The 12958-nt window shown below is 35.5% G+C and overlaps 1 protein-coding gene and 1 pseudogene across 2 annotated transcripts; one reads left to right on the top strand and one right to left on the bottom strand.

Moving 5' to 3' along the window:
* The first annotated feature begins 1256 nt into the window (after positions 1-1256).
* On the top strand, positions 1257-11405 carry LOC149575996 (uncharacterized). Of its 2 annotated transcripts, XM_089824198.1 has the most exons (3): positions 1257-1438; positions 10238-10632; positions 10726-11405. In XM_089824198.1, exons 2-3 carry the CDS (start codon positions 10558-10560, stop codon positions 11089-11091), a joined length of 441 nt encoding a protein of 146 aa, XP_089680324.1. In that variant the 5' UTR covers positions 1257-1438; positions 10238-10557; the 3' UTR covers positions 11092-11405. The 2 variants fall into 2 exon arrangements, 1 of the variants encoding a protein (XP_089680324.1); XR_016363737.1 differs by lacking the exons at positions 10238-10632; positions 10726-11405 and adding an exon at positions 8470-9257.
* On the bottom strand, positions 4196-6298 carry LOC149575997 (putative receptor-like protein kinase At1g80870; annotated as a pseudogene).
* Positions 11406-12958: the final 1553 nt, after the last annotated feature.

Below are 12958 nucleotides of genomic sequence, written 5' to 3' on the forward strand. Positions count from 1 at the left end.
TAAATTTGAATGATTTTTCAAACTTATAAGAGACATTCTCTTGTAATGAGAAATTAATGAATATCTTTCAAAAAGGTAGTTGTGCCTAATAATATTGAAATACTTACATATAAGCTGAGAGTTCCATATTGTTTTGAGGAACTCTGGTGAGTTGACTTATTATCTCCTCTGCAAAACACATATATCATTCCATCTGTGCCGGGAAAATCTATTTACCAACACCTAGCATCACTAACCTGATGTGCTAACAAACATCAAGCACATCGACCGCATACATCAACCTTTATCAATTATACTTGGGCTCTCTTCTGGAGACACTAAAAAATAGATTACATGCTTTCTTTGTATCTCGATCACCCAATGAGGCTCCACGCAGCTTGGAAAGTGGAGTTCCAAACATGTAACCTGATTATGTTTATTGTCCACTCTTTCAATCACTCAATTGGGCATATTATCTAATTGCTATCGAAATCATGAATCATCTCTTATGGCACTCGATGATTTTTTACATGAGAGTGAACTCATAAATGTTATAGCCATGTTTGCCTCCTTTAATCAATGAACTGGATAGGAAATAATATGTAACATCTTCACATTTGATCGTATCTTTGAGTTGTAAATGGGAAGACGAAGCTTGGACTGGCAATCTCTAACAAAAATATATAAGGTTGAACAAATGCACCATTATCTATGCTTCCACATATTGGGTTGGACATTTGTTAAACAAGAACACTTGATGTACAATGTCGCTCACATTCTGTCAAACAATTCACATGTATTGTCGGTGTTTTGCCAAATTCCCATACACGATGGTAGTCTATTGCTTATATATTCACGGCTCTAAAGCCCACATCTTCATATTGATATATGAAATGGCCAATGTAACACCATCAACATTGGCGGATTTCAATGTTGCCAAGCATCTTCGCAGTTGCAATTTGATTACAGTTTGAACTCATTTCCTGATAAATATGAAGAAGGTTATTGGGTACGGTTTGGGATTGAGGAAATACAATTACAACGTGGCACACTTGAACATCGACAGCTTTGACACTCTTAGGGCTCATTTGGTTGCTAGAATACAATTAGAATAGGAATTGATAATTAGAATATAATTTGTTTTCTTTGTTTGGTGCGTGGAATAGGAATAGAGAATAGGGTTAGGTGTTCCTATTTTAGCCCCAAAATGAACTTTTGTCCACTCCAAAAAATACTTGTAATTAGCGTTTGTCCACTCCATTTCCAATCCAACTTATTCAAAATTGATAATCTGTCGGGTCCGGTCCGGTCCGTGGTTGGAAACTCCCGCTGTTTTGGTGTTTATGTGGGTTTTCATCTACGTTTGTTCATCTTCAGAGGTGTTTAGTTGGGTTTTATCTACGTTTGTCTTCATCTCCAGAGGCTCTTCCGCGTACTCTGCGATTCAGCTCTGTCAAAGGTGTGTAAAACGTTTTCATCAGTATTATTTTTAGGTTTGTTTTTTTGTCTGCGAATCTTGCGTGGACTGCATTTTATGGACTGTAATCTTGCGTTTTATGGGGACTGCGTTTTATGGACTTGCATATTATGGACTGATGTCTGTGTTTGCTGTCTGATTTAAGTTCTGCAACTTCGTTAGCATGAATTCACTGTGTTTGAGATCCGCACTCATTAAAAAAGTACATGCATTTTTTTGTTTTCTTGCTGTAAAGAGAAACGTCGCAGAGAATAACACAATTTCAAATTCCCATTTCGATCAAACGGGAAAACATCGTTACCTTGAAATATCGACATTAAATTCAAAAAAAACCCATAATTTGTGGAACGCAAATTTCTCATTCGGAACCCACTACACTTAAAAAATTGAAGATCGAGATTTTATGTAGGGATTTTACCCATATGAATTTGAACAGCCAACTTTACCCAGTGAGCCTCTGGAGGTGTCTTCCATTATTTGTGGATCGAGTTTATTAAGTTGTTAGATTTGATATCTGGGCTAAAAGGGAGAAAATGTGTTAGTAACTTTGTTGCGACTCAGCCTCATATTCAACGCCAGTCCTGCAGAAAAGCAAATGAATTAAATGTTTTATACGAGCCCAACACCATGAGGAGTTTATTAATTGGATACAAGGGAGGGGGTGAGAAAAGAAAACAAAATGAGTTCCTTGCAGAAATTCTTGCCTTTTGCAGTGATGATCTCACTGGAATGTTTGGACGTAGGGCTGACAACATTGAGCAAAGCTGCTTTCTCGGAAGGATTGAACCATTTTGTATTTGTAGTCTACAGCAATGCCTTAGCTACAATCATATTATGCCCACTTGTATTTTTCGCTTCACCCCTTTGTCTTTCCTTGAAGGGTAACTGGATTTGGCTTGTTTAGAGTTTATAGTTTCTATAAATACTCTCGCGAATGTGCTACTATCTCTGCACTAATAATGCTTGTATGCCATTGTTGCCTTTCCATAAACCATTTCCTGTGTCTTGGGCGGCAGCTTCTCCACCTCCTTGGAAACCATAAATAAATTATAGGTACCTTGTAGATTAGCATATACTGATCTTATTTAAACAAGTACCTCAAGTTGCATATATTCAAAAAAATCACTCATCTTTTGGTTTCTTGTAAGGAGTCATGTGGGTATACTTTATATGCTCTACAAGGAAGCTATTAAAATGTAAGATACATTCTATTTTCCTTACATGTGATGTAGGATGATCTTAATATTTATTCTGAATATAATTTAGTTGGGGTTGCTATTGGAGTAAACTTATATGATAACTCTAAATTTATTTAATTAAATGCTATGTCAACTTTGAGTTCCACCTCTCTCAACAAGAGTTATGAAGAGGATTAGGAAGAGCCTATGATATCCTTTGCCTAATTTTTCCTAGGATTAAAATTCCAAATGCAACAAATTAGGGTTAGGGTTCCATCATACCAAACAAATCTTTTTTCAATGATATGATCTTGGATTTAGATCCCACAGTCACAACATGGAAGATATATGCAACCTACATATACATATATAACTAATCATTATGGTTAGTCAAAGTTATTGTCAAACTGCATTTTACTCATAAACACATTGGGGGATGAGACACGATGATTCTGCCATACGCCATATCTACACTAAGTCTAAGAGTGGATGTCTTCCACAACCCTCTTGCTTGGCGGCTTGTACTTGCTTTCCCCAACCATGCCCTATCTCCCTACAAACAGTTGTTGTCTCGTGGCGTTGGGCAGAGTTTGTAAGGGGTTACCTAACTTTGTAAGTGCTCTTCTTCATCCTAGGCTGCAACGATTCTACTAGGATGCCTTCTTATAGGCCCCTTGCCATACTTCTCTTAGAACTGAGACCCTTCCTCTTGCAAGGTGGTTTTCAGACAATATGGATTGTCGTCATCTTGTGGAGCTGGGTGGAGGTTGTAATGGGTCACTTGACATTGTAATTTCCCTCTTTTCCCTAGGCCCACAATGATCCTGCTAGGATGGCCTTTGTATGAGCTTGCTCACCACCTTTCTCTTACACCTCAAGCCCTCTATCTCTCAAGGTGGATTTCGAACAGTATGTATATCCATTCTTAAGATGTTGGATGTTTGATTAGATTGCAATTCCTCAACTGGTATCTATTGATGAATTATATGCTCGTCTAATGTGATATCATCGACTGGTACTCGATGTTGTGTTGTGTTGGTAGTTCGATCTACCTTGGTGTTGATGAATGTTTAAGGGTTGCTAATATGCAGATCCAACTTTTATATTTCTGTAGATGTTTTCTGATGCTGAGATTTTGTTTTCTATCTGCTACTGATGATACTAAGTTTGGAAGATATTTTGGATTGACATGGTTTGAAGATTGAGAGTGATATCTGAAGATGTGTTTTAAGTTTTAATTGATTGATGGTTGTGTAATTGGAAGTTGGTGTGACCTATTGTTGTTTTTTTTTTAAATTTTAGACTAATGGATGATAAAACTTGATGTTTGTATCTTATTTCTTCTATTCTGGATGATGAGGCACGATGTTCCTTCCAACTCCTTTGATCTTCTAAGTGTCTTTCTAAGTCACCATTCATTTCGCATCATAGTTACATTATTTCCTTCTATCTTTTCTCATGTCCTCTCTCATCTATTCTTTTGTGCTCTCTCATCTTGATGATGGATTCCAGAGCATGGTCTTAATCATTGATGCAAAAATTGTATACACAATCTAATCCAGATGCACTCCAAACAAACAAAGAGTGACCATTCATTTTGCATTACATCATGATAATAAGCTATGGAACAGGGGAAGGTGCCCTGCTGTCTGATTGGGGTTTTCTTTGAGATTTGTTGTAGATCTTATTGGGGGAAATAGGTGAGAATTCAAGAGGCAAAGAGGGAGCATCCATCTGACCCTTCAAAATCTTAAGAATATCAGATATATGAGGCCTTGTTTCAGGAATTCTCTGCAAACAAAGAATACCCAGAGTAATGCATAAGCTTGTCTGGTCTTTATCAAATGAGCCTTTCAATGAGTCACTCACAAGATCTAAAGTGTTTCCTATTTCGGCCAAATGCCTTGCCCAAGAAATGAGATTAGCCTTCTCAAAATCCTTCATTGGAGATGCCATGACATGCAGAGGCCTCCTCCCTTAGACAATCACCAATATCAACACTCCAAAACTATATATAACTTCCTTCTCAGAAAGAAACCCACATCCTCCATACTTAGGAGGAACATAGCAAACTGTTCCTCTCATGCTTGTGGTGTTGCTTAGATCTCTGCTCACCAAATCACCACTCCACATCTCACTTCCCATGGAGCAAGAACTATCTCTTTTCATTTTATGATTATCCCACATGAAGCCCCTTCTACTAACACTATTTCTTCCCATATCAAACCTATGTGATGAACTCTTCCATTTAATTTTCTCAAGCTTCCTGCTCTTCTTGCTCATCTCTGTAAAATATTCCTCCTTCCACCACTCCTTGATCTTTCTAGCCTTTTCCTTGCCCTTTTTCCCCTTCTTTGTTTTTCTCATGGACTCTATCTAATTCCTCATTGTCTCCTCATCTGGGCCAATAGTCTTTTTTCTCGCTTTCCTAGTTTTTTTCTTGATCTTGTGGCTCATCCTTTGTCTACCAATCCAATCCATGATACACTCCATTATGCTGAGCTCTCCACTGCCATCATGTTTAGTCCACCAATCCTTACTCCAAAATTTTTTCTTTTGAACATTGCCATCCTGTAGCTCCTTACTCCAATCAGATCCTTCTTCCGATGGGTACATCATCCAATCCTCACATCCACCAACACCCAAATTCTCTGATACAATCTATTTTCCCTTGGCATGTACATCATCAACACCTATAGAAGGACCTGTTGTGTGTTGTTGTTCATCTATTACATCAATGGCTAAGTTGCCCTCTATACACATGATCTTGTCAAGGCTTTTCTTTATTCATGTTTGTGTGACTACTCTCATCATCATCAGAAGCCTCGAATTTTGAATCTTTGCCTACAAGAATCCTACTAAGCTCTTGGCTCTTGAATAAGTCCTGGCTCTTCCATAACTCTTGGCTTTGATTAAACATGTCAATATAATACATATCATCGCTCTTGAGTTTCGCAAGCCCAAAATCTGCGATGTGAGCCTTGAAATTGCTATCTAAGAGCACATTGTTGGGCTTGACATTGCCATGAATAATAGGTGGATCACATTCAAGGTGCAAGAAGGCCAAGGCCTGAGCAACATCCAATATAATGTTGTATCTCTTCTCCCAATTCAGCTTTGAATCGTCATTATTATCAAACAAGGGCTCCTGAAGGCTACCCTTCTGCATATGGTCATACACTAGAAGTCTTCTCTTGTTTCCATCCGAGCAATACCCCAACAGACCTATAATGAAGGGGGAATGTAATCCTGTTATGATGGACATCTCATTCTAGAACTCCCTTTCCCCTTGCTAGGATGAAACATCTAGCTTTTTCACTGCCACCTCTTTGCCATTGATCAGAACTCCTTTGTAGACCACTCTGAATCCCCCTTTGCCAAGCTTGGTTGAATCATTGAAGAAGTTTGTTGCAGCCTTCAATTTTCTATAGCTGAATCTTTGCAGTCTCATGTCTACTCTGAGGTCATATGGGCTAGTTATGTTGCTTCTTAGGTGGCTATAATAGATGAAAAACATTACTAGAACCAACATTCCCAATCCCATGGTTGCAAATCTTAAAGCTAAATCCTGGAAACAACAATGGGTAGAGTATGAAAATGGGTTCTCCCATGGGCTAGGAGAGGGGTCGAGGGTTGGCCCTAATCTTGTGGATGTTGTAACCATTTTTGGTTCAAATACCAAAGATTTCACAGCCCAAGAGAAGACTTGTTTATGGCAACAAAGACTATGACCCTTGTAAACCTTAGTGTTAGAGATACTATGAATGGCAAGACAAAACTATATTAGTTTTAAAGATTAGAAGTTATGGAGAGTGTGAAATCTAGAAATAGAACCAACATAATATAAGTGCTCGGATTAGAGGAACACCCAACAAAAGAAAACTACATAGGATGCAATGAAGATTGAATCTTTTCCTAACAACTTTCAATAGAAGACCTTAATTCGCCTTGTTTTAGGGATAGAATCATATTAATCATTAATGTAATGGTGTCATATGTTTACTTCCTAATTATTTCTTCTAATGCTATATTATTGTCCTTAACTTTTCTTGATGTTCTCTACTTTGATAATCATTGTCTCCTATTTGTATTTCTGCCTACTGGTGTTGCTCGATGCTTTTCACTAGACTTATATCTTGCTAACTACAATTCTTATATTTTAGATTCCGTCATTTCTATTGGTTGTGCCTCACTTGGTTATTTGTATTTCCTATGCTCAGTTTGTGGGGCTACTATTTCTCATTGTTTACATCAAGAACATCAATCTTTTATATATGTAATGCTAGGTCTGAGAATATCATTTTATGAGATGTCTGAATACTCCTCTTTTTCTTGTCTCTATTTTGAATCCAGTCCAGATACCCCTTCAAAGTGATTTGTCCTTCCTCTTATAACCTTGAATGAGGATCAAACACACCTTTACAGTATCTCCTTTACCTTTGCAAAGGATGCAATTCTTCATAATTAATCATTGCTCTGCTATGTTATATAAGTCAAATTGTCAAATTGTCTTTTTCTTATTTGAAGGAATCACTTACTAGAAGACCTCTTAAATAATCTTAATTACACTAAGCTCACTTCCTTTTTCAATAAACCTCAGTCAACTTATTCAAGGAAAATGATTGTTTTACATAGTTATTGACACCCCGATCAAGTCAACTAGTGGGGCGTTCACTGTATTCTCACCTCTTTATGACAATGGGCAATATTCTTCTCATAGAATTGCAATCTAGGATACTTGTTATGTTCTTTATACTTGTTATATATATCTATGGATCTATGCATCTATGTTTCTATGTACCTTTATACAACATTTCGGTAGTTTTAAGTATTGGTGTTTATATATTGTTTATATAGCTCTTAACAATAATATGATTCATGTGACCAAATAGATCGATGTGTTTCCATTGTAGGTCATTTGATGGATCTTATTGATGATATAGAAGTCGAAGGAGCCATAGGAAGATCAAGGTTATGTGCACACTCACTATTTTTCTTGCTAGTCTTGCAGTGTTAATAGTAGCATCTTCCCAAGAGGCTAGAAGACATAGGAATAAGTGAAGAAGAGTTGCATGTCCTTTTTAGAAGCGCATTATCCAATCTACTAACATAGATTGCCACGACCAAATACTCATGAGTAGAGTATCCTTCTTTCACTTGGCCAAAATTCTAAGACAAAAAGGGAGCATTCAAGATATGACAAACATATCACTGGAAGAACAGCTAGTGATGTTCCTCCACACCCTTGGCTACAGTCTAAGGAATCAAAAGATTGGCCATAACTTTGATCACTCAGGAGAGATAGTGAGTCAACACTTCCACAATGTCTTAAAGGCTATAATAGATCTTCATGACGATTATATTTTACCCCCTATTGCAACCACTCTTACAAAAATTGCTGGGAAGGACTGTTTTGATCCGTATTTCAAGGTAACTATGCTATTGGCATGTATTTCATTACTAGAGACTACATATAATAATTTGTATTTGATAGTAATATTTATTTTTATAGGATTGTATTGGTGCAATTAATGGAACTCATATGCCAGTTATTGTTGATGTGGACATGCAAGCAAAATATCGCAATAGAAAGGGTAATTTGTCACAAAATGTTTTGGGTGTATGTTCATTTGACCACAAGTTTCAATACATTCTTGCTGGTTGGGAAGGGTTTGCTGCAGATAGTCGGGTGCTTGCTTTAGCTCTATCTAGACCAGATCCACTTGTGGTTCCCCCTAGTATATTAGTTCATATTTAATATGATTATATTCTGATTAAACTAAATCAAAACTTTAATGCTCTATTTTGAGTATAACTTTAATTCTATTTGTGTAGGAAAATTCTATTTAGTTGATGCCGAGTACCCAAATGTACGAGGATTTCTTGCTCCTTAACGGTGTACATGTTACCACCTAAAAGAGTTTTGCAGAGCAAACTTGATCAGCAATCCCCAAGAGTTATTCAACCACTGACACTCCTCTCTTACAAATGTGATAGAGTGGACATTTGGTATTTTCAAGCAACATTTTCGTATCCTGAAGCATGCAACATCTTATAGTATATTTACCTGGCAAACAAAGATTGTTTTGGCATGTGGCATACTACACAACTTCATTATGATGGAGGATGGTCTTCCATCTAAAGTGGAAGTTGAAGAGGATGATGATCGTGTTGGGATAAATGTGCCAATTCTTGAGACTTATGGGATGAATCAACGAGATAGAGATGACTGCGGGAGATTCAGAGATGAAATAGCCCAAAGGATGTGGGAAGATTACAACTCTCAAACTTAGTTGTACCACAAAATATGAACATTTATTTTGCACTTTGTAGTGAATAGGAATTGCACTTTGTATTTTCAAGGATCATTTTACACTTCACTATTCGAGACTGTCTACTATATGCATTATTTTAGGAGATGTGTCAAGAAAGGATATATTGATATGGTCGGGGGACATTTTTTAAGTTGTCCTTTACATTTTACTAGCCATTCAATCGTATTTTATTGGAATAGATATATTCTGCCACACTCTGTTATTTTGCTAAAATAGGTGACATCAGACCTTATTCTTCAAATTTAACATGATCAACTATGCCCATTATTTTGTTCACTCTTTAAAGAACATGTACATCTATTTTTTTGTTAATTTCTTATTAGACCTTTGCAACAATATCCTGGTTTTTGTATGCTAACTATATATCAATCTGAAATATGCTATGGATATGATATTCTCTACCACTTACAGTGATAATGCAATGATGCTATTTCTGATATAAACAATAGAAGTATACACTCTTTATTTATTGCTTGCAACAATGCATTGGTTATGCCTGATGTGACAATGTAATTATGCAAATATGGTAATATTGCTAGAGTAATACGTTGTTGTTTCAGATCTTGATTTATATGCTTGCAACTTTATAATCGATGTTGTTTCTGATATACACTTTTAATGCCTGCAATCACTGTTGTTAATGCTAAATGGCACATGCTCAATTGATTAGACTCTAATATTTTCTACCTTCATACAGATCAATACCTACTGCTAACATATGATTATCATCATATCAATATTATATAGATATGCTTGTTATTTCATAATTGCTTCCTTAGTAATTAATATAGCTTCCTTTAACAAACATAGCAATAGCTAGATAAATAGCTGAGTAAATTTTTGATATGGTTTAATAGTAAAAAACACAACCATAACCCAGAAAATTCTAGAAAACTTTAAACACATTAAATTTGCTCTTTACGCTGTCATGGATGCATCATTGTTGAACTATTAACCACTTTTATGTGTTATCTCTTTGTGAACTGCTCTTTAATGAATAAATATTGTTGTCCAAGCATAGAATCTGGCTTTTTTCGTAATGGAACTGATGTTTATTAAAACCATCTACTGTTTATTGTCTTGCTTCTATGGATGTGACTGTTGTTTGTTAAATGGATATGCCTTGTAACTCAGAAAAATCAACATATTCCATATGTTTTTGTTGCTCCTACAAATGTTATTGTTGTTCATGCAACTATGATATCTTCATGACAACTTACACTATGATATCTTCATGACATGCTAATGATTTTTTTCAAGTTTTGTAGCTACCCATCGATAGCTGAAAATGTCATTTACCAATTTCTTAACAAGCATGGATGAGGAGGTACGTGTGAGTATAGTTCCTACTTCGGCTAAAAATTCTAAAGTGGTGTGGTCAAAAGAGATGGAACATAAATTGATAGATTTTCTCCTTGAGCAAATTCAGTTAGGAAGAAAAGGTGAAGGGGGCTTCAAAAAAGAAGCGTGGACTGCAATACAAAGGAAGTTCAATGAAGAAATAAAAATGAATCTTATAAAGGATAACTTTAAGAATAAGTACAAAACATGGAAACAAGGTTATAGAATGATGAAAGAGTTATGAAACATGAGCAATTTCACATGGAATGAGAGTACTCAATGTGTGGATGCAGATGATAGTGTATGGGAAGAGTTGCTGAAGGTAATCTTCTCACAATATCTTTATTTAAGTAAACTATTCTAATTATCAATTGAAATGAAAGTCATCTAATTCCTAAATTTTTCCATCATGTAGGGAAAAGATTTCAAAAATGCAAGAGTCAACAAGAGGCATCTCTTCACCCATTTCAATGACTTAGGAGTCATTTTTGGCAATGACATAGCTGATGGAAATGGAGCAGCAATAGGTCTAGAGGCTCGGGATGGACATCTCTTTGAAGAGGCTATTAATCTTGACAATGATGGGGGCTTCTATACGCACATGAATGATACTCCTCAATTTGATGAAGAAATCCATCGTTCAAACAATTCCACAACATCTGTTAGACAAAATCCATCTTCGCCATCAATAAGAAAGTCAAAGAGGAAGAAGCCAAGCATTTCTTCCTCTTTGGAGATCATATGTGAAAGTATCCAAAATATAGGACCGAGGCATGACTAAGTCTCATAATGTCAATGTTGATAAGAGGGAAGTCAAGCATGATATATCAAGTGCATTTGCTACCCTCAATGCCATGCTTGGAGTTAGTAGGGGGACTTTGATTGTTGCGTATGACTTCTTTTCTTCAGAACCTACAAAAGCCTGGGCATTCCTAGAGATGACTGCAGAGGAGAGGGAAGAATACATTAGATATAAGTTTGGAGGAGTTTTTTGATAAATTACAATCTTTGTGAACATATTATTATTTTTTTGACTATGTCAGAACATACAATCTTTGTCACACTTGGATGGATATAAAGTATTTTCAACTCTTTTGGTTCCATTTTTTCTTGAAATGGATGAACAATGCATTTTGTTTACCTTCATTTTGTTCAACATAATTATTTATACTTCCAATGAGTAAATGTTGTATGTACTACTATATGCACTACGGTATGGATTGTTGTTTGGTGCAAAACATGCTACAAGATAAATGTTTTTCTCTACTTGAGCAAGAATATATGAACAGTATTTATAGTTATAATTATGTATTGCTGTATGCACTACTATATGGACTGTTGTTTGGTGCAAATCATGATACAAGATAGAGGTTTTTTTCTACTTGAGCAAGAATATATGAATAGTATTTATAGTTACAATGAATTATGTTTTGTGGATTACTTGCAATAGTTGTATTTCGCTAATTGTAACGTGTTGTTGTATGCACTACTCTATGTACATAATAAATCATGATGTTGCTGTATGCATTTTTGTATATATAGAATAAATCATGATGTTGTATGAATTGCAATATTTAGCTAGTACTTGTTATTTCATTGTATCATTGTTCACTATGATTATGGATGAAATAATATGGCACACCCAACGATTTAGATTGTCTTTGTTGTGATACATTGCTTGTAGTTTATTGTGAAATCACATCTACTTGCTGCATGCTTTTAACATACTTTTTAGAGTTATGTTTACATTGATCTGTAGGAATTTTTTTTAAAAAAATTTGTTATTTATTTTCTCTCATTATATTTGTTAATTATTTTTATAGGGCCCATGGCTTCAAATACTTTGCCATTGTGTGACTATGGCACTGCCACTGTAGTAATGAGGACCTCACGCACATACCATAATCCTAGGTGTAAAATTTTTTGTTGTCCAAATAGTCGAAAGGTTGTTAGTAGATCATATGTGAAAGTATCCAGAATATTGACCGAGGCATGACTAAGTCTCATAATGTCAATGTTGATAAGAGGGAAGTCAAGCATGATATATCAAGTGCATTTTTTGCCCTTAAGGCCATGCTTGGAGTTAGTAGGGGGATTTTGATTGTTGCATATGACTTCTTTTCTTCAAAACCTACAAAAGCCTGGGCATTCCTAGAGATGACTGCAGAGGAGAGGGAAGAATACATTAGATATAAGTTTGGAGGAATTTTTTGATAAATTAAAATCTTTATGAACATATTATTATTTTTTTGACTATGTTGGAACATACAATCTTTGTAACACTTGGATGGATATAAAGTATTTTCAACTCTTTTGGTTCCATTTTTTCTTGAAATGGATGAACAATACATTTTGTTTACCTTCATTTTGTTCAACATAATTATTTATACTTCCAATGAGTAAATGCTATATGTACTGTTGTATGCACTACTGTATGCACTGTAGTATGGTGCAAAACATGCTACAAGATAGATTTTTTTTTTACTTTAGCAAGAATATATGAATAGTATTTATAGTTATAATTATGTACTGCTGTATGGACTGGTATTTGGTGCAAATCATGCTACAAGATAGAGGTTTTTTTCTACTTGAGCAAGAATATATGAACAATATTTATAGTTATAATGAATTATGTTTTGTGGATTACT

The sequence above is a fragment of the Cupressus sempervirens genome, chromosome 1 (assembly GCF_028749045.1).
Source record: "Cupressus sempervirens isolate cs-2001-9-10 chromosome 1, ASM2874904v1, whole genome shotgun sequence".
Lineage (NCBI taxonomy): Eukaryota > Viridiplantae > Streptophyta > Pinopsida > Cupressales > Cupressaceae > Cupressus > Cupressus sempervirens.